Genomic DNA, 25,545 nt, shown 5'->3' on the forward strand with positions numbered 1-25,545 from the left:
TAATTTAAACCGGAATGGAGCCCGTTTCGAGGCCGAGCTCAAACTCACTTCGGTGCCGATCGGAAAGGGTGTGTCATCGAACACTTGAGTGGCGGGTAGATCGAACAAACCCACAGTACTGTGGAACAAACCTATTCTCGATATCGATACAAAGTTATCGGTTAGGGTTTTTGATACCTCCATAGCAGCACATCTCTAACATAACTGTTTCCAAATCAAATACAAAAAAGACAACGGAACTTTCGGATGATTTTTAAAACAAAAAGGTAAATATTTTTTATTTGTTGTTTAATTAGTTGTTATTTACATTATTTATTATTTTACAAAAACTAAATTGGTTTTCCAAACAATTTTGAATTTGAAAAGCATAAATCTTTTCAATAATCGCTAAAAATGCAGTAATTAAATAATTATTGAAATAATTCTTTGTTGATAGCGAATCTTGTCCGATCTTGTCTAGATTAGATAGCTTTTTATTAAATTTGAAACCTCGGGCTCATCAAAAACATTGCCTCACTGCTGGGTCCACTCTTATTAAATTTGAAACTAAACCTTTAAAAAAAAATGGAGTAAATTTCAAGTTCTTTTGAAAATGATTCGAATTAATCACACACTCGAGTCTAATGTTCATGTTTTCTTTTGGCTCACGGGAGCTCTTTTCTTACTAACAAACCACCTAGCTTTGTAGTTTCCTTGTGATAGCAATTGTAAGCTTCATTGGGTGCACGGGCATATCTTAATTAATCTGTAGGTATACTAGGGTGCTTTTTTTTAAGGCGACCATCGATTTTCGTCACTACCATTTCAAAATTCGGTTGGAAATGCCCAAAAAAAAAAATTCCCTAAAAATTTGAGTCTTTAAAATTAAGATTTAGCACTCGCCATTTCGTTATTAGTTTCTTGTTTTATATGTATGTCTAAATTATTAAACATCTGTGTTCCTTTGTACAAGATATTATTTTGAGAAAAAGTTCTCCTAAACAAAGGTAATCTAAAATCACCTACATTTCTTAAATTATAGTAATTCCCAACAAATTGGAGATTTCTTTGGAGATACATAGGATATAATCCATTTTTAAGTTTAAATATAAAAATTAATAAATTAAATTTCAGTCTTTGTATAATATTCATCCATTTCAATTCATTTAACATATCAGATATATGGGTTCTTCTGTTACATTTGAAAACACATCTCATAGCTCTATTTTGTAAAATTTGAAGGTTTTCAATTTTTCCGTTGTTACACAAACTCAAGATTGACGAACAATCAATATGTGGTAATATGATAGAGTTATATATACAAATTGCACATTTTTTTAAATTCTTTTTCTTATTCTATGCAGAAAATTAATTTTTTTGAAATTTTAGAGCTTATAAAATCAGCATGGCTATTAAAGTTTAATTTGCAATCAATTAAGACCCCAAGATACTTTATTTGCTTAACACATTCAATATCACAGTTATCTATTTTTATGCTAATATCAAAACTTCTATTACCTGTATACCTACATACTTTTTGTTTTCGTTACATTTAATTTGAATTTGTTTATACATACCATTTAAATAATGTTGCTGTATCAGCATTTAGATTATTTTCACATTCATTTAAATCTTTGCCAACAATGTAAATAAGTATCATCTGCAAATAGTGAAACTTTTGAAAACCTCAAACAATTTTTTATATCATTTACATAAATTTTTGTTTTCGTTACATTTAATTTTAATTTGTTTATACATAACCATTTAAATAATGTTGCTGTATCAGCATTTAGATTATTTTCACATTCATTTAAATCTTTGCCAACAATGTAAATAAGTATCATCTGCAAATAGTGAAACTTTTGAAAACCTCAAACAATTTTTTATATCATTTACATAAATTAAAAAGAGTAAAACTCCTAGAATTGTTCCTTGCGGAACGCCCAATTTTACCACTTTTCCTTGATGAAAGAAAGGATTCAAACCACTTCAGTTCAGTTTCTCGTACTCCATATTTAAATAGTTTTGTTAAAATGATTGTTCTGTCCACAGTCTCAAAGGCTCGCTTCAAATCAAGAAATAGTGCAAGGTCGAATTTCCCGAATCAAGGTCTCTTTTCCACTCATTTAGTACCCATACTAAGGCGGTTTCGGTTGAGTGTCCCTTCCGAAATCCAGATTGCTCCTCACAAAGAATTCCATTTTGAGTCATGTAGCTTTCTAACTGAATGCACACCATTTTTTCCAAATTGTTTTCGTAGATAGGCATCATATTAATAGGACGAAATTTCTCCAATTTGTTTGCATTCTTTTCTTTCTCAACAGGTACAACAATTGATTCCTTCCAACAGTTAGGAAAAACTCCTTCCCTCTTTGATGTATTTATAATACTTAACAATAGTGGGAAGATCTCGTTCTTACAGTCCAATAAAATGTTTGTATTAAGGCCGTTGAAATCGTTTTTATTGTTACCACCTTTAATTATTTGTTCTAGTTCACTTTCAGATTCTGTTATGCATCATTATATTGGAAATTAGGTATACTTTCATTTATTCCAATCACACTGTCTACAAAAAATTCATTTAAGTTATTCACTATATCGATTTTATTATTTATTTTAATATTATTAACTTCAATTTCACAAAGTTCATGATAGTCTTTATTTAGTACATATTTTTTTATAGTTCTCCACATATCTTTCTGATTTCCAGCTTTTTCTTCAATTTTCTTTTCAATATAATTATTTTTAATTTTTGTGATTTATTTTTAAATTTATTTCGAATTCTGTAGTTTTCCCAACTTTCGTTTGTTTTCAATGAACTACACTTAGGAGCAAAAAAACGGAATCAAATAAATTCTTATATTAAAAACAAAAATTGCAATGGATAAAATATTTTTTCTTCAAAGTCTCATGGTCTCATTTTAAAGCTTGAATTTTTTACTTTGAATTGTTGGGAAAAATATAAAAATGCATACGATAGTATTAGCGCTATCTTCCAATAAATTGCACTTAATTTTTGTTTAAATGTTAATTTTCAAGATACTGTCTGTTTCAAATTGCAGTCTTTTTTTCCTTACGATAGTACTAGCGTTATTTGTCAGTAAATTGAACTTCATTTTTTTAATGTTAAATTTTCCAGAGGAGGTACACTCTGTTTTAATTTCAGTCTTTTTTCCTCACATAATTCATTTATGTTGATGGGATCTTTATAAAGTGTACAGATTTTTAAGATCATTTACTTAAAGCTTTAATTTCAAGCTTTTCAGTGGTATCATTAACATTCATGTGTGTCAACTACATCCTGTTCAATTATCGTTTTTACAAAACCCAGTTTGATTCCATTTTTTTGCTCCTAAGTGTATATAAACTATATGAATGTATTTTATTTTGTTTAAGAGAAATTAGTTCTTCGTTAAACCATTCAACATAATAATTGTTTATTTTAACCGATTTAATCAAAGTTTTTAATCACTGTTCTATAATATTTTTGAATTGCTGTCGGATATTCAATTCATTATTGCATTGTATATTCTCAAAGTAGTTTTGTCGTATTTAACAAACCTTAAAATATTTGATTTTACATTTCCTTTATTTTTCACAGGAAGATCTATTTTAATAGCTTCATGATCAGATATTATCCAGTTCTTGTTTACTGCAACTTTTATACCCGAAACCTGATCACTTAAAACGTAGTCTATAAGTTCAGAGCATGAACTTGTGTTTCTGGAAGGTTCATTTATAAGTTGTTTTAAACCAAATCTGAACAATATGTCTGCATCAAATCTTCTTTTTTCAGAACTATCAATTTTATAGTCCATATTAAAATCGCAGGCTATACAAATATTTTCATTAAAGCTGAAGTTGGTTTCCACAAATTCACTAAATGATGTGTTAAATTCAGTTACACTCATCATAACTGATCTATAGACTCCCAAAAGATTCCAGACTTCATTTTCACATTTAATTTTGATCATTAAAATCCACATTTTATAATCAATAGCTTTTGATTTGATTTTAACTGATTTCATTTTCTTATTGACAAATATAGTAACTCCACCAGTATGTCTTGAGTTCGATAGACAATTAAAAGCATTATAGTTATTTAGTTTATATTCACTTTCATTTATATCATCTGTTATATGTGTTATATGTCTTTATAATAAATAATTTTATTTATATAGGCAGGAGGTCCTGGTAGCTATTGCCTTTATTAGGGTGCGCCTTATATTGGGTAAACAAATTTTTTTGTTAATTTTGACCGTCCCAACACGCCATTTTGTTCTTTGTCATGAAAAAAAAATTGTCTGACAAATTTATAAAAATTGAGTAATATTTAGAGGTCGCTACCGGCATTTAAATATTCAGGATGCTTCATAGTATAGTGAATTTGTGGAATTAACTTAAAAAACATGAATTATGTTTTGTTTAAACATTTTTTATTATTTATACAAGGTAATTCACCAGCAATTTGCCAGAAAGCCATAGCGTGTAGATTTGATTGAGATAAGACCATCGTATTGGAAGGGAAGGGGTGTTTTATTCCCCTCTGTTTAGCCTGGAGGGAAAATATGTTTCGAAAAAATATTTCAAACAAAAATTACAAACTAATTTTTCTCAAAATAGTATGTAATTAAGTACTGATTTTAATTTCAAGATTCAATACTTTTATTAATTTTAATTTAAAAAGAGGAAACCGGATGCGAAAATGTCTTGTCGTTTAGGAATTGAAAAAATTAACCAAAACTTTTTATTAGAGAAAGCCCATTATTTTTTTGTTTCTACCTAACTGAGCTTGTTGGTAAAATTAAACAAAAAAAAAATAAAAACAAGCATTTGATAATAACAATCATATTTTCTTATTTTTAAAGCTTTCAAAAATAATACTTTTTCCTATATAGCATTTGACTTCTTTTCCTTAGTTTTTTTTGTCTTTTCTAACCATTTGCCCAAATATAACAGACAAGCTTTTTTAATATTTTTTGTTTGTAATGAAAGATCAATGCCAAAGATTCCTAGAAGGTAACATTCTTTCGTTTAGAATAATGGTAAAAATGATATTTCTTCTAAATCAAAACTTAAGGGGTAATAACACCTTGTAAACCACGAAATCGAGCGTCATTTTCATCACCGTATAAAACAAAGAAGAAATATTATTTTCTTTTGGTGCTTGTTTTAATTAAGTATATTAATAGGTAACGGAATAGGCTAATGTTAAATTTTTTAATGATGTGAAATTTTTTAAATAGCGGTGTAGTTCAGGATGATAGTAAAATCCTGTGCTCCCATCGGGCGACCAACTCACTCCTACAGTTTTTCTCCTATTGGGCTGAAATTTTGTGCGGAGCTTAAAAATACTATTTTCTAGTGAAGTACGTAGGATTTTTTTGAAATATTAAAATTTAACGATTTTATGGTCTTTTTTTCAACGAATTTTGTTTTTGGAATGAAATAATTTTTTCAAACTAATGCCATTTCTTTAAAAATTAATATTTCAAAAAATCCTACGTACTTCACTAGAGAATAAGCTCATAGAAGAATTCCCATACAAGTATGCACTTTCCCTAAATAAAAAGCGGACAACAGAACAAAATATGATGGGAATTAGAAAATTAAGAATACTCGGGTCTCATTTTTAGAGGGCTACTTACCTGTGTTTATCGTTCTATGTCCCATTAAATTATATTATCTGCTGAAAAGAAATTTTTTAGACAAAAACCGTGATCGGAAAGATCACCCTCGAATTAGTAAAACTCCATCTCTTTTTCGGTAAAGAGTGGATTAAGAACAATTTTGCTTTAAGCCGACGATTTGATATTTAAGATTTCCCATACAAAATACCTGCAAGTTTTAGAGATTTTTTTAAAAATTTATACAACTTAGCAGAATTTTATGCTATCTTAATGAATCATCAAAAAGGATACTATTCAGAATTGATCGGTCTATAAAAAAGTCATATTTCAGTGTTATTTCAGAAATGGGAAATTCTACAACGAAATTTCATTAGACAAAGTTGTAGAGCATTTAATTTCCTACAAAAAAGTTCCTTGAATTGAATCTCTATTATTGATATTTCTCGAGATAATAAGCTAAGATTCGTTCATTACTACCGGTTTTCATAACTTTGCGTATCATGGTTGAAGTGTTATAATTTCTGAACGGTGAGTGATACAAGAAAACTTTATATAGCAATTATTTTTAAAATAATTTAAGCTACAAGTTTGTAGAACATAATTTTTTTCAAAAATGAGAAATATCAAACCAAATTAAAACATGGTTTTTAAAATAAAAACTATTGTGACTTGTGATCTCATGCAACGGACTTAGCCGAAGGAGTTTTCATAGATTGTTAGCTAACTCAATACCAACAAGTATACCTAAAATCAGCAAGTTAAAATAATGTTTCCTTGAAAAAATGTATTTTACTGTGCTGGTAAATTTGATTCGCAGTCATGAAAATCGCTAGTTATGAACGAATCTAAGCTTATTATCTCGAGAAATATCAATAATAACATTGAATAATTATATATAGAAGTGACACCGATAGTTTCTAGCGCCACAGAATTTTATTTTTTTCGGCAATTTGATGTACTAAAAAATCCCCACAGAGAATGGGGCTTGTCTTAGAAAATTATTTTTCCAAAAATTTGTTTTTAAAAAAGGAAACTTCACTAATACAAACGTAACAAAACAAATATCAAATAAAAATAAATTGTATCGACACGTCGACATCCTATAATAGAAAAAAAAATAAGGAAATTTTACTCACACATAAAATATAAAACAAATATCAAACAAAAATAAATCGTATCGACATCCTATAAATGAAAAAATAAAATAAGGAAATTTTACTCATACATACAAAATCACACTAATATCAAACAAAAATATTGAAAAGTTAGTTGACATTATAAATGTATCCATAGTAACTCGAAACTAAAAACAAGAAATTTTTTATTAACGACGATAATTTGAACAAAATTAAATATTATTGTTGTATATCCTAGGCACGTTATAGCTTATAGGGCATGAAAGTTACCCTTATTTCAATAGTCCTATTAGCGTAGGTGACAAGGTGATTGCTCTTTAATTTTGCTCTCTGAGTTCGTATCCCCACAGAGATAGCTATTTTTTTATATTATATTTTTTTGGCAATATTATGAAATGCGTAACAATAAGCTCCGTTTTTTGCTGAATCGAATCTTAAGCATTTAATTACAACATAAATCCTTGTGTGACAGTCTACACCGAAGAAAAAGTAGAGCATGAAAGTTTATGTTGAAAAAAAATTATTTAAGGTTCATTTCAGCAAATGGCCCTTAAAAAAAAAGAAAAGCGTTAAGATAAACTCAACGTAAGTCGATTTGGCTAAAACTTTTTGTTTATTTTTAATTCCAAGGAGGGAAAATTGAAATTTTTTAACGGTACCATCTAGAGATGCTGCGAATAATGATTCGGCCGCATACCGAAAATTCGACCACTCTTAAACATTTAATTACTATAAGGCTAACCTACACCTGATAACTTTAATTCATGACTATAGTGCCCTTAATTATGAAAGTGGACTAAGTCACTCCTAAAAATGGCATCAAATCTAGCCTAAAAATAATTTATTATTTAAAGTTTATTTGAAAGCGAAATTGTAGTAAATAAACTTCTTTATTGCTCCTCTAGCGCTTTCATAAAACAAATATAATTAAATCGTTATAAGAAAATTATTATGTAAGTTTATCTTCAAACAATGCAAAAAGTGACTTAGTCCACTTTCATAATCATGGGCACATATAATTGCTGTTGTATAAAAAATTCGTTGATAATAACAATAATTTTTAAAAATTTCCATGTTTGCCCAAAAACTATTATATATTTTTTTTAACCAAAATCACTGGTACCGTTTTCGAGAAAATTAAACATTTCCGAAATTGGTATATGACAGGTATCGTTATTTTTGGTAAAAAAAAAATTAGTTCTAAGAACCCCTCTGGAGAGTCTCCAAAAAATGCTTCATACCAAGTTTGATTTTAATCGGTAGATCCGTTTAGCTGTAGACAGACAGACTGACAGACATACAAACGGAAATTCCGTGACCCACTTTTTTGCATTTTCTATTATAAGCCCTGTTCCTTTGGGAGGTGGCAAAGTAGCTACTACTAGTAGTTGACTAGCGATTTTCAATGGAACGCACTTTCAACGAATTCAATACAAATCGTATCCACTCGAGAAGAAGAGCATGAGTAGGTAGATGATAGTACTAGATTAAACAAAAAATCTACTACTAGAAGACTACCACCTCCAGTGGAACAGGGCTATAATAATCCCATATCTGATTGTTATCTCAACTTTTTTTTCTGTACGAATGCATAGCTTGACTATATATGTATATTATCATGACAAAATAAAAAGCATGTAAAAGCTACGTTCTTCTAGTTTTAGGATCTAAGAACCAAATATTTTATTTCAAATGGTGAAATAGAAAAATCATTGGAACTATCCAAAAACCACATTGTCTTGCATTTGCGGTCAAAATAGGCCTTTTTACCTTTTGAGTTTATTTGAACACATTATTAATAAATATCGTTTAAATTTAAGATAAAAAAAAATATAATAAATTAAAAAAAAAGAAAAGTATCCAAAAATGCGGCGAAAAGATTTTGTTTTTCAAAATTTAACATTTTATAAAAACTTTAAATTTTCATTTACAGTTGCAAATTTGAACAAAGTTCTTGTTCGCAAACATAAGTCAGTTTAAGCAAATAAACGAGATTGTTTCGTATTGTATTAAAATACTTTAAAATAATGTGAAATATGGCCATATTGTAGAACTTGATCCTAATCTACTCTTGCATTATGCGGTTTAAGAAAATAGTAAGTATATGCCACAGTGCATGTGGAAAACATTCAAATAATGTGAACTACTACTACTACTTTGGCCTAGATGTTATTACAAAAAGCACCCTAATCAAAATTAAATAAACACTTCTATAACTGAAGAAAATCTTCTAGTCGTTAATAAAAACAAAATCCTTTCAAATAATAAGAATCAAACATTCAAAAATAAAAATTCAATTCAAAATAATACAAAAATTTAAAATAAATTCAATTTCAATATTACAGAAACAAAAATAAACAAACACACTACTAGCACAAAACAAAACTAACACAAATACACCAAATATAAATAATATTATAGATGTGGTTACTAAGTAACCAAAAGTCCTTTTCAGGGATTTTTCGGCCATCAAATACACAATCCTAAAACGATTGTGGCGCCACTCCTCAAACGATTGTGGCTCCACCCCTGAAACATAGCGGACGTTTTTTCCGGTGTCACTTCTATATATAATTATTCAATGATAATAATGATTCTACTCTAAGAATTTTTTTGTAGGAAATTAATTGATCTACAACTTTTTCGTATGAAAATTTGTTGTAGAATTTCCCATTTCTGAAATAAGACCGAAAAACAAAAAAAAAAAAAAATCGTGAAAAAATGGCTTTCATGACCTGTCCTGTCTCACTGGTGGATGTTACCGATCAATTTTGAATAATATGCTTTTTGATTCATTAAGATAGCATTAAATTCAGCTGAGCTTAATTTAAAAAATTCAATTTATAAGTTCAAGTGACCTCAACGCCAAAAATTTATAAAGCGTTTCGCCCAGGTACTTGTATGGGAAATCTTAAATATCAAATGGCGAGTGCTAAATCTAAATTTTAAGGGCTCAAATTTTTAGGAATTTTTTTTTTTGGGGATTTCCAACCGAATTTTGAAATGGGAGTGTTGAGAATCGATGGTCGCCTCAAAAAAAACATCCTACTGTATACCTTTGTATTGTTGAAATCCTATGTTAAATCACAGCTAATCGTGAACATGTGTTGACGAGCAAAAAAATCGAAAGGTATCCTTAAAAATTTCTGGATACTCGTGTATCTGATGGGAGATTTGAAGAACACCTGATTCGTGTTCACAAACGTATCGAATACTTGTGTTTTCAATTGGTCGCCCGGATGTGAAAAATCGACATTGATATCGTGCCGGCTTAAAAAGTTATAAGGGTCAAAAGGTCACGAAAAGTTTTTCGCAAATATCTCGTGAACTATTCGGAGGTCATCAGAGGTTACTATAAAAATTGTTCATCGTGAAGGTATCTTGGATGGCCTATCCTATACGTACGTGAACGCACCCATTGCGTCCGCTGCTGCAAACTATACGAAATGGTGCATCATTCATAATCGTCGGCACAAAGTCAAAACCGCAAATCTGCATTTTTTGACATTTTCACTTTAATGTGTCATTTAACTCATTTTAATGACCCCAATCATCGGCAACAGCCCAGCAGCCTAAACTATCAATGTCTGATGTAGGGGTGTTGCGGATGTGGATATTTTCACATCCGCTCATGCGAATGGGTAGAAATTGTCGTTAAGTCTTCTTTATGAAGAGGGTTTTTCTCTCCATTGGATCTTTATTTTTTTTTTGTCCGGAAAGCAAGATCTCTATTAATAGCCTGTTTTCACTACAACCCAAATTTGATGATTTGGCAAATTAGGTTACGAATTGAAATTGGAAATGAGATAATTTGCGAAATTATCTCATTTGGGCTCTAGTGAAAACGGGCTATAAAATTAAGACTTTTTGCATTTTGTCTGTGGACAAGGAAATATAATACATTCCGAAAATAATAATAAATAATCAGTTCTAAGCAAAAATTCTTACAATTTCCAATAAATTCAATACCACCAAGTTAGTAACTTGTTAGTAGACCACGGTTTTTCAAAGTTCATTGGCACCTCTTTGGTGAACTTTCAACTAACGTCTGGTATCCACTCTGTGGAGTATGGTACCACGCTTCTTCGATTCTCCCCCAAAGATCGTTTCAATTTTCTAATTTTGTTTTGCGTTCACTTTTTTTTTTGAGTCGCATGTCAGTGGAGTTAATCCTTCATTAGTTATAGGAATTAGAAGTAAAAACAAAATTCCTGTGTTATTCGAATATTCTTATGGGAAATAAAAAGTGCGATGCGGAAGTACTTTACATTAATATTAAGAGCTGACATTTTCTGGGACCTTATTTTGGGTCTGAACAAAACTTTTGAGCCTGGATCCGAGAAAATCAAATAATTTTGTTTTAAAACGCCCTAATATACATTATTGTGCAAAACATAAGCAACCGTTTCAACTTAGTATTCCTTATTTATTTTGTGCATGCTTTTGCTCATAAAAGAACATATGAGAGGGTACGTACTTTATGCCTCTTAGCTTTTTAGAAAAATAATCATTCTTCAATGTTTTTTTTTTAAATAAAAAAAAAACAAGATTATTCAATTTGTATGTGCAACTTTGTTTCTCTGTGTAGCAAAATAATTGTGACTGGTAAATTTGGCATCAAATTCAATTAATTTATTATAACTAGAGTTTTTCATTAGTTTGGTTCATTTAAGACTAAAAAGTTTCTTTGTTTCTTTGATCAACATAGTTAATAAATATAACGGTAGCCAGTCTTTGTTTTAAAATAAAAAACTCAAATTAATTATTTTATTGTAATGCTTTTGCTTAATTATATTTTTAGTTTTTTAGGGTAACTAAAAAAAGAAAATAATTTAATTGAGTTTTAGGCTTCAATACAAAGTATTTTCCAAAAGCAACCCTCATTTCAATTGTGGTTTTTTGTAAGGAGAGATGTGTTGTATGGCCTATATTTATTACTTTCGGTATAGATACTATATGTATTAGACCGATTCAAACAAAATTTTTTTTGTTCAAAGTAATATCAAAAATATTGTTGGAAATGCCGAAAAAAAAATACTGTAAAAGTTTCAGCCCTTAATATTAACATTAAGTACCGCCGCATCGCAAATTTCTATTTCCCATATGATTTACATGGGAAAGGTTGCGTTTCTGAGTTTGGAATTTTATAACTTTTTAATGGTTCATCAAAAAGGCTAGATTTAATCATTTTCTTGTACAAAATTGAACGCTCTACAAAATTGCATTTATAAATTAATTAAAATAATTTTTAGTTGAAAAAAATAATAATTTTAATTTATTGAAGAAATCTAATACGATAGTATTAGGGGTTTGAGAGTTATATAAAAGGATCTGTGAAACCAAAACACAACATAGAATTCAAATATTCGAAAAGTTTGCCAAACTTTTTGAAAAACCTAATAGTTTCGTCAAAAAATTGAAAAAAAAATGAAGACAAAATTACATTTTATATTAAAGTTGAGCTTTTTTGTGAGCGTTCAATTTTATACAAGAAAATGATTAAATCTAGCCTTTTTGATGAACCATTAAAAAGTTATTCCAAACTCAAAAACGCAACCTTTCCCATGTAAATCATATGGAAGATAGAAATTGCGGCGGTACTTAATGTAAATATTAAGAGCTGAAACTTTTACAGTATTTTTTTTCGTAATTTCCAACAATATTTTCGGTATTACTTTGAACAAAAAAAAAATTTTTTTGAATCAGTCTAATATGTATATTAAGTTATGCATTCGTAGAAAAAAAAAATTGAGATAACAATCATACATAACATTACGATGATAGAGAACGCCAAAAAAGTGGGTCCCCGAAGTCCGTCTGTAAACGAAGCTATAGCCTAAACGGATAGACCGATTAATGTCAAACTTGGTATGTAGCGTTATTTGGCGACTCTCCAGAGGGCTTTTTGGAATTATTTTTTTGGACCAAAAAAAAAGCGTACTTTTCATATACCGATTTTAGTAAAGTTGTAGTTTCTCGTAAACGGCTCCAACGAATTCAAATGTAAGTTTTAAGAGAAGGGGTATCTTTTAATAAGAAAATAAAATGCACGACTGGGGTTGCACGTACTTGCTCTTATGATACAAATAGCTTTTATGTCAAAGCTATTAAAGAAAAAATATTTTGAATTAGTTATAATTTGAGTTTTTAAAGAATTTCATAAGCAATGCCAATATATTTTAATTTTAAAATTTTTTTTTTTGTAATTTCTTTCGCCATATTTCCATTACCTATCCACATTTTTTGAGAAAAACTAAAAACGCAGTTATGTTAGATTTACGTACAACATTACGTGTGTTAAATTTAATCAAATTTAAGTGAGATATTAAAAAAACAAAACAAAAAAAACAACCTTGGAAATTACAAAAAAATAATCTGTACCAAATTTCAAGATAATTCGTCCACTCGTTTAGGCTGCAGCTTTTTGTACAGCTTTTTTTGGCGACGCACACACCGACAGACGTCATGACGAAAACCACTTTTTCGGACTTCTCCATTATCGTAATGTTAGTTTTAATTAAAACCTCGATTTCTTTTTTACACGAAACCAATACATGCCCTTTAGCGCAAGTAAAAATTATGAAAATCATTATTAACCGTACCTGCCATAGAACCTTTTTTTAAGTCCGATTCCTTATAAAGCTTAAAATAAAATTTTGAAAAAAAAAATAACTTTTGGAGTAAATTTTTTTTTTTTTTTTTTTTTGAAAAATCAAATTATCGAAAACCGGACATTGAATTTGTTGTTTTATTTTAAAACTTTTTTCCAAAAAAAAAACATTTATAAAACACTAGTTTAAAAAAAAAAACGGCTCTAACGATTTTGATTTTATTAATCCTTAAGAATTTAAATACATATTAATCAATAGATACTTTGATATTAATATATAAAATACTTAGTCAGAAGCTTTTTTTGAACAAATGGACTCATCATGTTTTAAAAATAAATGATTCAATTATTTTGCTACAATGGGAGACAAAGTTGTTTATGTTTTGCACAAATAAATTAAATGATCTTTTTGTTATTTTAGTTTTAAAACCCATTAACGAATAATAATTTTTCTAAAAAGCTAATGCAATGTTCTTTTATGAGCAGAAGCATGAAAAAATAAATATGTTTTGCAAATTACTGTATACACAAAATATACTTTTCTGAAGGTTTAAGGGGTGCTGAAGGCAGAAATAGAATGGAACAATTTTTAGTATATTTTGGTTCATGTGGCAAAAAAAAAAATTATTTTTTTTACCAGCGTAATTTGTTGCGTTGTAACTTGTGAATCCTAATATCGATTATTTTTTGTTTTTTTTTTCTTTTACAGATTTTACCATAAAACTTCTAAGTTAATCAAATTTGGCTTTACACTCGATTCAAGTCTCATTCGCTAAAGACTAATAATGAATACTACAAATAGCGATTTAATGAAAGCTGTCCGTTCTGGAAATTTAGAAGTTCTAAAAAAATTATTAGATCGAAATAAAATTTCCAGTGGTCAACCATGGGTAGGAGGATATAGTCTTTTATGCAGATCGATTGAATATAATCATATTGAAATCTCAAAATTACTTTTGAAGAATGGATCTAGAGTAAATACAATCAACAGAATCAATGTAAACACACCACTCCATTTAGCTGTGCAAAATGGTCACTTGGAAATTATACAAATGCTAATAGACCGAGGAGCTTATATAAATGTTCAAAACAAAATTGGCTGGACTCCAATTATTTATGCAGTTGTTAGCGAACAAGAATTCATAGTTGAAATACTATTGAGAAATGGTGCAAGCATTTATGGGTTAAACAATGGTATGGTTTATTTAGATTATACATCTAAATCGCTTTTAAAAAGAATGATTAAGAAAGTAAAAGACGCTGGTTTTTCCATTCAATGTTCGGCTCACAATATGAGAAATTCAAAAATTATTCCAAAAAACCGCGAACTATTTCCAACAAAAGTTAAAATTGCAATGAAACAAGAAATGTTGAATAAAAAACTTCACACTGCTGTACGAGAAGGTAAAATAGAGGTTGTCGAAGAAATGTTAAATAAAGGAAGCAATATAAATTCATTAGATAAACAAAATTTAACACCTCTTTTCTGTGCAGTCAAGAAAGAAAACGAATTACTTGTTGAATTACTTTTGAATAAGGGAGCCAAATTTAGTGGCAATAACCATGCGGTGACCCCTCTTCATATTGCAGTCGACAAAAATGCAGTTGGAATTACAAAAATACTTTTAAAGGCTGGCCTATCTGCAAATTTAATTTGTGATTATTATTTCAGAGAATATTCGGTTACACGAGCCAAAATATTAAATGCCAGTCAAATAACTCCTCTACACATTGCTGCCGAAAACGGTTCTTGCACTATTATTGAATTACTCTGCGAAAATGGTGCCGATGTAAATTCATGTTCAAGCCAAGGCTACACACCTCTTCACTGTGCAGTTTCAAATAATAAACAAGAATGTATTATAATGCTTTTAAAATATGGCGCTTATGTAGATGCAAAAAACAATGTTGCTGAAACTCCACTTCATATTGCATCCAAGGAAGGTTATTTACCGGTTGCAGAACTTCTTTTAAAACATGAAGCATTTATAAATTCCAAAAGTCTTGAGGGATATACGCCATTACACAAAGCCGTTGTTCATATGCGTGAAGAAATGGTAAAGTTTCTCTTACGTAACAATGCAGATGTAAATTGTTGTGCCAACAACAAAATTACACCACTTTTCAATACACTCAGGAATATGAATACAAACATTGCTATTTTACTTTTGGAACATGGTGCCAATGTTAATACACAAGACCAGAATGGCAATACATTACTCAATTTGGCTGTTACTCGTAATTGGTCTTCCATGGTAAATGAAGTCCTAAAATATTCTCCAGACAAGAGCAACGAGAGCAATAAAAAATCACTCAAAATTGCGTTAAACAATTGTTGTAACTATAACGAAATGATAGTTCAAAGTCTTCTTGACTATGGATTTACTTTTGTGTCGGGTGATTTAAATCATAATTCATTGTATCACGTTGTTAGAAAAGGATATGATGACATTTTAAAAAATTTATTTAAACAAATTCCCTGTTTGTTGGATGAATTTAAAGATGTCAATCCATTACATGTTGCTGTTAAAAATAATAACTTTTCAACTATCACAATTTTGCTTGATCATGGAGCTGATATTAATGAAACGGATAATCTTGGAAAACCTGCTATATATTATGCAATTAGAACCTCCAATGTGGAAATGACAGATATTTTGATGAAATATAAGGCAAATATTAATAAATGGCCTGAACTTTTATGCCTTGCTACTTCAAATGCTTGCAAAGAAATTGTTGAGATATTACTCAAAAACAAAGTGAATACTGAAGCCTTTGATGAATTTGGAAGAACAGCGTTACATATAACTGCTCTAAATGAATTTAAGCGTTTCCCAAGTAAAAACAAAGCAGACATTGCTAAATTGCTCCTTGAAAATGGAGCAAATGTTAATGCTAAAGAAAGAAGTTGCGGTTTAACAACCCTCCATTTAGCTTGTTTAAGTAATCACATAAAACTAATCAAAGTTCTTTTACATTACAAAGCAAATATTGAGTGTTACACCGAAAACATGGAATATAATAACATTTCTGCAATTCAAGGATTAAGAATTTCATCAAACTATAGAAATAATTATAATAGACTTCGGAATGGACAGACGCCTCTTCATCTAGCTGCAAAAGGAGGAAATTATGATGTCATGTATATGTTGTTTAAAGCAGGGGCAACCAGCATAATTCGTTGCAAGGATAGTAAAGGTTCGACAGCACTTCATGTGGCTGCAGCTGAAAGCAATGTTAAGATTGTTCGCCGACTTGTACATCGCGGGGCTGTTATTGATGATAAAGATAATGAAGGACAAACTGCTCTTCATATAGCTTGTAAATTTGGAAAACATGAAAATGTTAAATCTCTTCTCAAATTTGGGTCAGACGTTAATATTAAAACTTTCAATAATGAAGCACCTATTGATTTAGCTTTGGCGTTTTTTAATAATTCTGCTCGATTTTCTGTAGACTATGGTAATGAAGTACCTAATTGGCAAGCCAGAGAATCTCTATTGCAAATTATTAAACTTCATTTAGTTAAGTTAAAGACTGCAGGTTTCTACATGATCAAAAAAAATCAACATGCGTTACGTAATTTTGATGGCGAGTGGTATAAGACTAATTGTGAAAGAGAACTAACAAAGTTAAAGACATTGAAATACAAAAATAGAATGTCTTATTATGATGTATTGACAAAAAATACCAATTCATTTAGTAGATTTTTAGGAAAAAAAACACGTCGCTTTTTCCGTCCGCATTATAAATATCCGATATATGGTCGCATAATTGAACAAAAAGTAACAAAAGCTACTGATAGAGTTGCTTTGCTTAATTTGAGTCATGGATTTTTTGAAAAATATCTGCAATTGCCATATGTTTGCAGTGAAAAAATATTTAGTTATTTAGATAATGAAGATTTAAAAACTATCACAGATTTATCGACAATTTGTCAATTTGAAATGGAAGAAAATGTTTGATTTGACTTTTATATTATACTAATACATATATGTATGTATGTCAATTTTTATCAGAGTTAAACAAAAATTTATTTATTTTCTTAATGTTATTATCATTAAGTTTTTTTTTATTAAATAAAAACAGTCACAATTAATATGTTGATTTTTTGCGAGTTAAAAAAAATTAATTTATTTTCTTAATGTTATTATTATTAATTTTTTTGTGTATTAAATAAAAACTGTCAGATTTAATGTGTTTTTGCAGAGTTAAAAAAAATTTTATTTATTTTCTTAATGTTATTATTATTAAGTTTTTTTTTTTTATTCAATAAAAACAGTCACAAATAATAGCTTAAGTTTTGGCAGAATTCAAACAAAATTTATTTATTTTCTTAATGTTATTGTTTTTAAGTTTTTTTTTTTATTAAATAAAAACATTCACAAAAAATATGTTAGTTTTTTCCAAAATTAAAAAAAAATGTATTTATTTTCTTAATGTTATTATTATTAAGTTTTTTTATTCAATAAAAACTGTCACAATTAATTAATATATGAAGTCTTCTTTCCTGCCGTATTTTTGTAAGTAAACTCAACTGAGCTTTCTTAAAGCTTTTAACAGTGAAAACATATCGTTATAAATTTCTTAAACAATCTATTTAAATTTAAAAAAAATTGCAACAGAGTGACTCTAAGAACAGTGTGTTATTTTGCTCCCTCAAAACTTCGTAAGTAGTTATAAGAAATTGAAAAATGTGTTATAGCTAGCAGCATCTTTGAATTTAGCTGTAAGAGTTCACAATAACAATGGAAATTTACGACAAATTTCGAGGAAAGGGAAATCTTGCTCCATTTTTGCTTTTTCATTATTATTAACGAAAAGAGTACAAAAATTAAACAGAAAAGGAACGATATTCTGGGAATTTTTCAAATCCTTCTCTTAACCATTCTCTAAGTCCTCGGGATCTGAATGGGGGCTTTATTTAATTAATTTTTTTTCGTTTGAAATGGCTAATTTAAAAAAGAAAAACTTAATCCAGGCTTGAAAAACGCAACAGAGGGTATTGAATGAATGTTTATTACCACCACGTTTTGTTTAAAAAATCGGTATGTCATTTAAAAGAAAATATTAATCGACACACAAAATTCATTGGCCCGTTTAAAAAAAAAATTGAATACAAATTTTCAAAAATGTTTAAAAAAAAGTGTGAAATTAAGAAAACGGTTCTATGCATGTACTTTCGTGTTTTTTAGCATTTGCGTAGGGTTGCCGAGCACTTGTCTGTAATTAAGAGGTAACACCCGACATTTTAAAGATAGAGAGAGTCTCAGCTGGTGTACAGTTGTGTTCATAAAAATAGCTCCCAAATAAGAAAAAAGGCTCTCATTATTAACGTTAAAATTTATTTCACAAAACTTCAAATAACAAATCAAAGTATTTTATAAAAATTAAGATTAATTTTTACTGTTACTCTTGTCACAAATACAAACATTTTTAAAATTTTTGTTTGTTCACAAAAGAGCAGTGTACTGTATAGCATTGTACTGCATCTATAACGCAAAAAGTAGGAAAAACTATATATTTTTGTTTCGACAACAAAACCCTTGTAAACCAGTGTAATAGTTGGAGAAATTTTTTAAAAATGTCAAATAAATAGAAAAAATCTAATATACTTAAAACATACAATTAATACAGTAAAATAAGGTGAAATGCTAATAGAAATTTTTTTTGCTCAATATCTTCGTTTTGGCATTCTATAACATACCATGGTATTATATACACATATGATACATGACTATTTTTTAATGCTGATGCCAAAAAATCTAAAATCAAGACAACCTGAAGTCTCTGAAAAAAGTTATACCTGTTTTTCATCTGTCAACCCATATTATGTATTATGGTAGAGTAGTTATGGTAGAGGGATCAAATTTTGCATGAACATTTTCATATCCATTATCATTAGAATCAAAACAATGCAATGAAAAAAACATTAATGTCTATGAAAAATTGGTATTTTTTGAGAAAAGGGCAAATTTTGGGATATGCACTAAAAAACATCCTGGTACAATCTTGGAATTAGTGCTAATAGGCTAATTTTTTTGTTTCTATCTTTGTTTGGCTATTCTATAACTTATGTAAAAAATCTAAAAAAATCTCATGTCCGCAAGTCCTAATTTTCCTGGTTTGAAGATAAGGTGCAGATGCATATTTTAAAAAATTGAAAAACAACACTTCAGATATTTGTGTCAGATCAACATGTATAAGGTGCCTTACTTTTCAGGGATGGTCAGATTGGCTTGTTTGTGAGTTTTGTTGGAATAAGTGTTAAAAAATACCATAAAATCATGTCGTTTATGTTGGTATACATATACAAATTTAAACTTTTCTTATTAATTTTTTAAAATCTGCACCTAACTTAGTTTAACCTGCAAATTAGGACTTGCGGACATGAGACTTTTTTAGATTTTTGACATTAATTATAGAATATCCAAACAAACATAGAAACAAAAAAATTAGCCTATTAGCACTAATTCCAAGATTGTACCAGGATGTTTTTTAGTGCATATCCCAAAATTTGACCTTTTCTCAAAAAATACCAATTTTCCATAGACATTAATGTTTTTTCATTGCATTGTTTTGATTCTTAATGATAATAATGAATATAAAAATGTTCATGCAAAATATGGTCCCTCTACCGTAACGTTTAAGGGTTTTTCGGTAGTAAGTTTGCAACTGTTATAATAATATGGGTTGACAGATGAAAAACAGGTATAACTTTTTTCAGAGACACCAGATTGTCTTGATTTTAGATTTTTTGACATCAGCATTAAAAAATACCTCAAAGTGTCATATATCATATGTGTATATAATACCATTGTCTATTATTGCTAATTTTGAAAATTTCTATTCGCGCTTTGACCTTGAAAATCCCGACTTGCGGAAATAAGATTTTTCTAGACTTTTGAGGTATTTTATAGAATGCCAAAACAAAGATATTGAGCAAAAAAATTCTATTAGCATTCATTCCGAGGTGGAACCCTTATTTGACTGCATTAAATATCTATATTTAAATTTTAAGAGGTTTTTATTTTCAATATTTCGAAATTCAATGTCTTGAAAAAGATGTTTTAGTCGGGCGGCTTAGCAACAAAATCGTGCACTTTGTGATAAAGGTGCAACAGCTATGAAAATTTTGAAATGCTCATTGTTTTAGTCAATTAGTGTGGAAAATAATAAAAAAAAAGAAATTTATTATATTCATTCATTCGTGGTTGTGGTAACCAAAAACGAAAGATGATGAAATTTTAAATACACTGAACGAAAAAAAGCTAATATTTTCTAATCTGGTTGCTATAGAAATTTTTTCTATTTGGTATTAGTACGGTCATAAGTTTTTGCTGGATTTACATACGTCTGCATTTCCAGATCTGTGCATTGAAAGGAGACACAGTATTTAAGAACCACAGATGTTGGATAGAGAGAGCAGATGAAAATGCAGAGATCTTCAGAAATGCAGATTATAGGAAGATTATAGCGAAGACGAACATCAATGCCTCTTCTTCATACGTACGGATTTCAGGTATTATATCTATCCCTCTCTACTTTTCTGCATGCAGACGTATGTAAATCCAGCATTAGCTTTCATTCCCTATAAAATATTGAAACCGAAAAAAAGTTATAGCGACATGAAAAAGTACAAATCAAATTCGCACCCGTGTGCTTTTCGCGCACAGAGGGTTAATCGCTCTATGTCATGACTATCGTTGTATTGCCTTTGTCTTTCCCTTGTACAATATATTATTATTTTGGCGATCCCGAAAGGAGCAAAAAATGCCTCTTGATAATGGATTTGTATATTTCTATTCTTTAAAGCATTTTAACGGTTTGAATATATGCTTCTGATTTTAAATCTGTAATCAAACTCAAAATCCATTTTCAATTTTTTTTTTTTCAAGAAGAAAATTACGCTTTCAGAAGTATTCGGAATACCTCAAGACGCTGAATTTTTTTTAGCCCTTTTCTATTTAAAGACAAAGTTAAACAGATTTTGTTTCTTTCTTTTTTAACAATGTAACAAAAACTTTTATTTCAATTAATTTTTATCATAAGTACCTTCTATACATACATTTTCATACATATTATTTTAAGCAAAATACAAGTGTATTAAGTTCTTAAAGTCTAAGGCATTTTTATGCATTTATAAAATTCCGCAAATCAGCATTACTCAAGGAACATAAAATTTGATCAGCACATTCATATGGAATTCCAAAATAACAGTTAAAAACTCCATAAGCAGTCTCGAGCAATTGGCGCCTATGAATAGCCTCTTTGAATTTTCTTTTAATCATTGAACCATATATTGGAAACTGGTTTATATAATCATCTGATTTTAAAATTCCCATAACATCTTCATGCCTAGCCCAGCGTACCATTGCATGTGTACTTTTTGTCAAAATATCATAAAAATTTAATTTTTTACTTGAAACATTTTGGAGCTTTAATTGTACTATTTCTATTGTACATTTCTCTTCGTGTGAATCCAATAAATCATTATAATCTTCATCTAAATATGAATATAAATCGTTGTCGCCTTCTGTATCGTATAATTTTGCAACTTTGAACTTAATAGCGTGTAACAGCAACATTTTAAATGCTTCGATATTTGTGGAATTATTATAAAAACCTTTATAAAGATATTCATAATTTGTATTTTCGTATTTTAGACATCGATCACGATCAGAATAACGTAAATCATCTGCTAAACGAAAAGGTGTGAGATTATTGGTATTCAAAATATTAATATCAGATCCAAAATCAAGAATAGATTCAATTACATGAATATTGGCCATAATAATAGCTTTATGAAGTACAGTATTGCCATCTATATCTTTTGCATCAATGCAAGCTCCGTGCTCTAAGAGAATGGAAAATGTTTCAAATTTTGTATTTTGTACAGCAACGTGAAGGGGCGTTACAAGTTTGATGTTCTTAGAATCCACATCTGCACCATTTTTAAGCAATGTTTTCAAAACTTTTGTGTTATCGTATTCTGCAGCAATATGAAGAGCCGTATCACCATTTTTATTTTTTAAATCAATGTCTGCCTTCTTCGCTAAGAGCATTTCAATAATAAATTCATTGTCGTTTTTAGCAGCAAAATGCAATGGTGTACCATTCACACTGATACAATTCACATCAGCTTTATATTCTAAAAGAACTTTAATTATACTTGCAAGTCCTTCCTCACAGGCAATATGAAGAGTAGTTAAGTTATTTTTGTACGTTGCAGCGTTAACATTCGCACCCATTCTTAGAAGTATTTTAGCCATTTCTGTCGTTTTATTTATATAAGACTGGTTTGCCAGAACCAGGTGAAGTTTATTTTCGCCTTTATAATTGGGAATATTTTTATCATTTTCGGAATATTTGTGTGGCACTGTTAAGTGCAACGGTGTCCTACCAAACTCATCCGAAGCTTCAATGTCAACTTTGTTTTCAATTAGATGATCAAAAATTTCCTTACATCCTCTTCTCACTGCAATTCTAAGCAAATCAGGACATTTGTAAACATTAGCTCCATGGAGTAGCAGAAGTTTGTACATATCTATGTCAGAATTTTGCACTGCATGAAATATCGGAGGTTTTCCATGTTCGTCAGTTGCATTGACATCAGGTTCATGCATAAGCAAGAGTTTTGCTATTTGCAATTGTTTGTTTTTAACAGCAATGTGAAAATTGTCTTCTTTAAAAGAATTTAAATCAAGACCGTGTTTGATAAGATCTTGTATAATTTCTATATAACCCATTTTTATAGCATTTTGCAGCAAAACAAAATCATTTATATCTTTAGCTTCAACAGAAAAACCATACATCATAAGATTTTTAACGATTGGTAAATATTTCTCGTTCGGTTTACTTGCTGCTTTTATAAATGAGTTTTTATTGATTGCGTTATTAATATCTGGAGAGTATTGTAAAACGTCTTGGACTATCGAAGATAAGCCTTTTTCAACAGCACAACTAAGTGCCGTCTTTTTGTTGTCGGATTTATCATTAATTTTCGCTCCGTGGTCCATTAAAAATTTTGCAGCCTCTCTGTGAGAATTTTCAATAGCAAAGTACAGTGGGGTAAACATATTGCATAACGTACGAGAATTTATATCAGCATTTTTGCTTAAAAGCAACTTGATTACTTTTACATTTCCATTTTGACATGCAGTATGGAAAGGTGTAAGTCCTTCTACAGTTTTCGAATGAACACATGCTCCATTCTTCAAAAGTAGTTTAACAGTGGTTAGATCTCCACATACAGTGGCATAATGAAGAGGCGTATTACCCTCTATATTAGTTGATATTATGTTAACATGTGCCCCACTTTGTAAAAGTTTTTCAGTTACACGGCTTGAACCATATTGAACTGCAGCATGAAGAGGACTTATACCATTTTCGCATGTATAATTAAGATTAGTAATTTTTGTCATTAGTAGATCAACAATTTCTTCTCTATTCATAAAAATAGCGAGCACGAGAGGAGACAAGCCCCATGCATTATCTGCATCAATATCGGCACCGAGAGCTATGAGAGTTTCCGTAAGTTTTAAATCACCATTTTCGATAGCATAGTGAAGAGGTGTATTTGCAGTTATTCTTTTGTTCTGCTCTATGTTTACTTTGCATCCTGCGTTTAAAAGTATTTCAGTAATTTTTTTATAGTTTCGCTTGATGGATTTAAGAAGAAGAAAGTATCCATGTTCTTCGGAATACTGAAGGCCATGTTCAATTATTAAATCTCTAACGACTTCTATGTCTCCATGTTTAACATAAAAAAGTAGATCTTCATTTATTTCGTTCATTGTAAGGATTTAACTTTTGTGTTAATATTTGGAAAATTTATAAAAATTGTTAACATCGATGGACAATCAATTGATTTTTGAAATAATAGACGACGAACAATAGAAGTCTGAAAGAAAAAAAGAAACATGTTTTGCAATTTTCGTGTTTACAAGTTGAAACATAAGGTTTGTTGCTACGATAAACAGCAACATAATCTTCAGTAGGATTTTTTATATATCAACATTTAACAAGGAAATCGCTGCAATAACTATAAACATTTTAAATCAAGGCTTTGTTTATATTATAAGAAAAAAAAATACTTGAGTAGAAAAAAAAAACCAATTTTTTTTTTGATTTTATTTAAATTATCAGTAAAACTAGTTGAGCCATTTTGTATGATATACATCAGAGGCGAACAAAGTGCTACTTGGGCCCCGAGGCAAAAAAAACTTCTGGCTGGATGAAACATGTAGACAATCACATACAAGGATGAGGATTAGAATTGTTGGGAGAGCAGTCCGTGAGATTTACATCGAAAAACGGAGAGATTATTAGAGATTATTATAAGAAAAAGCAATAGGGAAAACAAACGGTAGAAATTCTTTTGTATGGTTTGGGTAGGTAACATTCGGAAATCCCGTACAGTTGTGTTCAAAATAATAGTAGTGCCTGCAACAAAATAACATTTTTTATATTTACGGTGCTTCTACGGTTAAAAATTTAATTTCTTTGATGTCAATGTTTGTAACGGTCAATTACTAATAAATGTATCGTAGTTTTAAAATGAAAAAGAAGTTGCCAAATAATTTGGCATTGACCTTTGGTTGTTCTTTCTAAATTGACCTGTTCAAAATAAAGTAGTTCAAGTTATTTTAGAAGAATTTAAAATCGGTTTATAACTTAAAATATTTATTTTTGGTTTAAAAGTAAGTACTCATATAATTTGAACAATTTTTCAAAAAAAAAAAAACGATTTGTTTCGGTTTTAATCTATTTAAAGTTCGAAGAGCAAAACACTGCAGTTCGGATAACGGAAACTTATACGAAAGCTGTTTGAAAAAGGGAAAACCTGCTTGGAAATTCAAGGTTATATTAGGATGCTCCACTACAATGCTAGCAAATGCAATAAACTCAACGAAAGACCCGAAACGCGCGTTAGAAAAAGAAAAAAGGCCGCCGTAGACGACAGGCGTATTGTCCAGATGAGCAAAGTTGAACCTTCTGCATCGTCGTTTCAAATCCAGAAGGCTTTAAGCTGAGGATATAAAAAGTTTACCCTTTCTAAATAATTAATCCCCCCGAAGTACAAATGTAAGAATAGCAATATCAAGACTCAAATTAAAATACAAGTTCTGGTGCAGTTGGCTTACCGGTTGAAATTTTTATAGTCATGAGCACATGCCAACTCAGCTGA

The 25,545-nt window shown here is 29.6% G+C and overlaps 2 protein-coding genes across 2 annotated transcripts; one reads left to right on the forward strand and one right to left on the reverse strand.

Annotated features, from left to right (window-relative positions):
• Positions 1-146: 146 nt before the first annotated feature.
• LOC129906552 (ankyrin-1-like) lies at positions 147-17,488 on the forward strand. Its single transcript, XM_055982358.1, has 2 exons — positions 147-266; positions 14,065-17,488. Exon 2 carries the CDS (start codon positions 14,141-14,143, stop codon positions 17,318-17,320), a length of 3,180 nt encoding a protein of 1,059 aa, XP_055838333.1. The 5' UTR covers positions 147-266; positions 14,065-14,140; the 3' UTR covers positions 17,321-17,488.
• A 3,910-nt stretch (positions 17,489-21,398) lies between these two features.
• Positions 21,399-24,251, reverse strand: LOC129906554 (ankyrin-1-like). Its single transcript, XM_055982361.1, has one exon. It carries the CDS (start codon positions 24,149-24,151, stop codon positions 21,488-21,490), a length of 2,664 nt encoding a protein of 887 aa, XP_055838336.1. The 5' UTR covers positions 24,152-24,251; the 3' UTR covers positions 21,399-21,487.
• Positions 24,252-25,545: the final 1,294 nt, after the last annotated feature.

Source organism: Episyrphus balteatus, chromosome 1, assembly GCF_945859705.1.
Source record: "Episyrphus balteatus chromosome 1, idEpiBalt1.1, whole genome shotgun sequence".
Taxonomy (NCBI): Eukaryota; Metazoa; Arthropoda; class Insecta; order Diptera; family Syrphidae; genus Episyrphus; species Episyrphus balteatus.

Bases quoted from the DNA above. Each gene is read 5' to 3' on its own strand.
- LOC129906554 (XM_055982361.1), bottom strand. From the start codon at position 24,151: ATGAACGAAATAAATGAAGATCTACTTTTTTATGTTAAACATGGAGAC.
- LOC129906552 (XM_055982358.1), top strand. From the start codon at position 14,141: ATGAATACTACAAATAGCGATTTAATGAAAGCTGTCCGTTCTGGAAAT.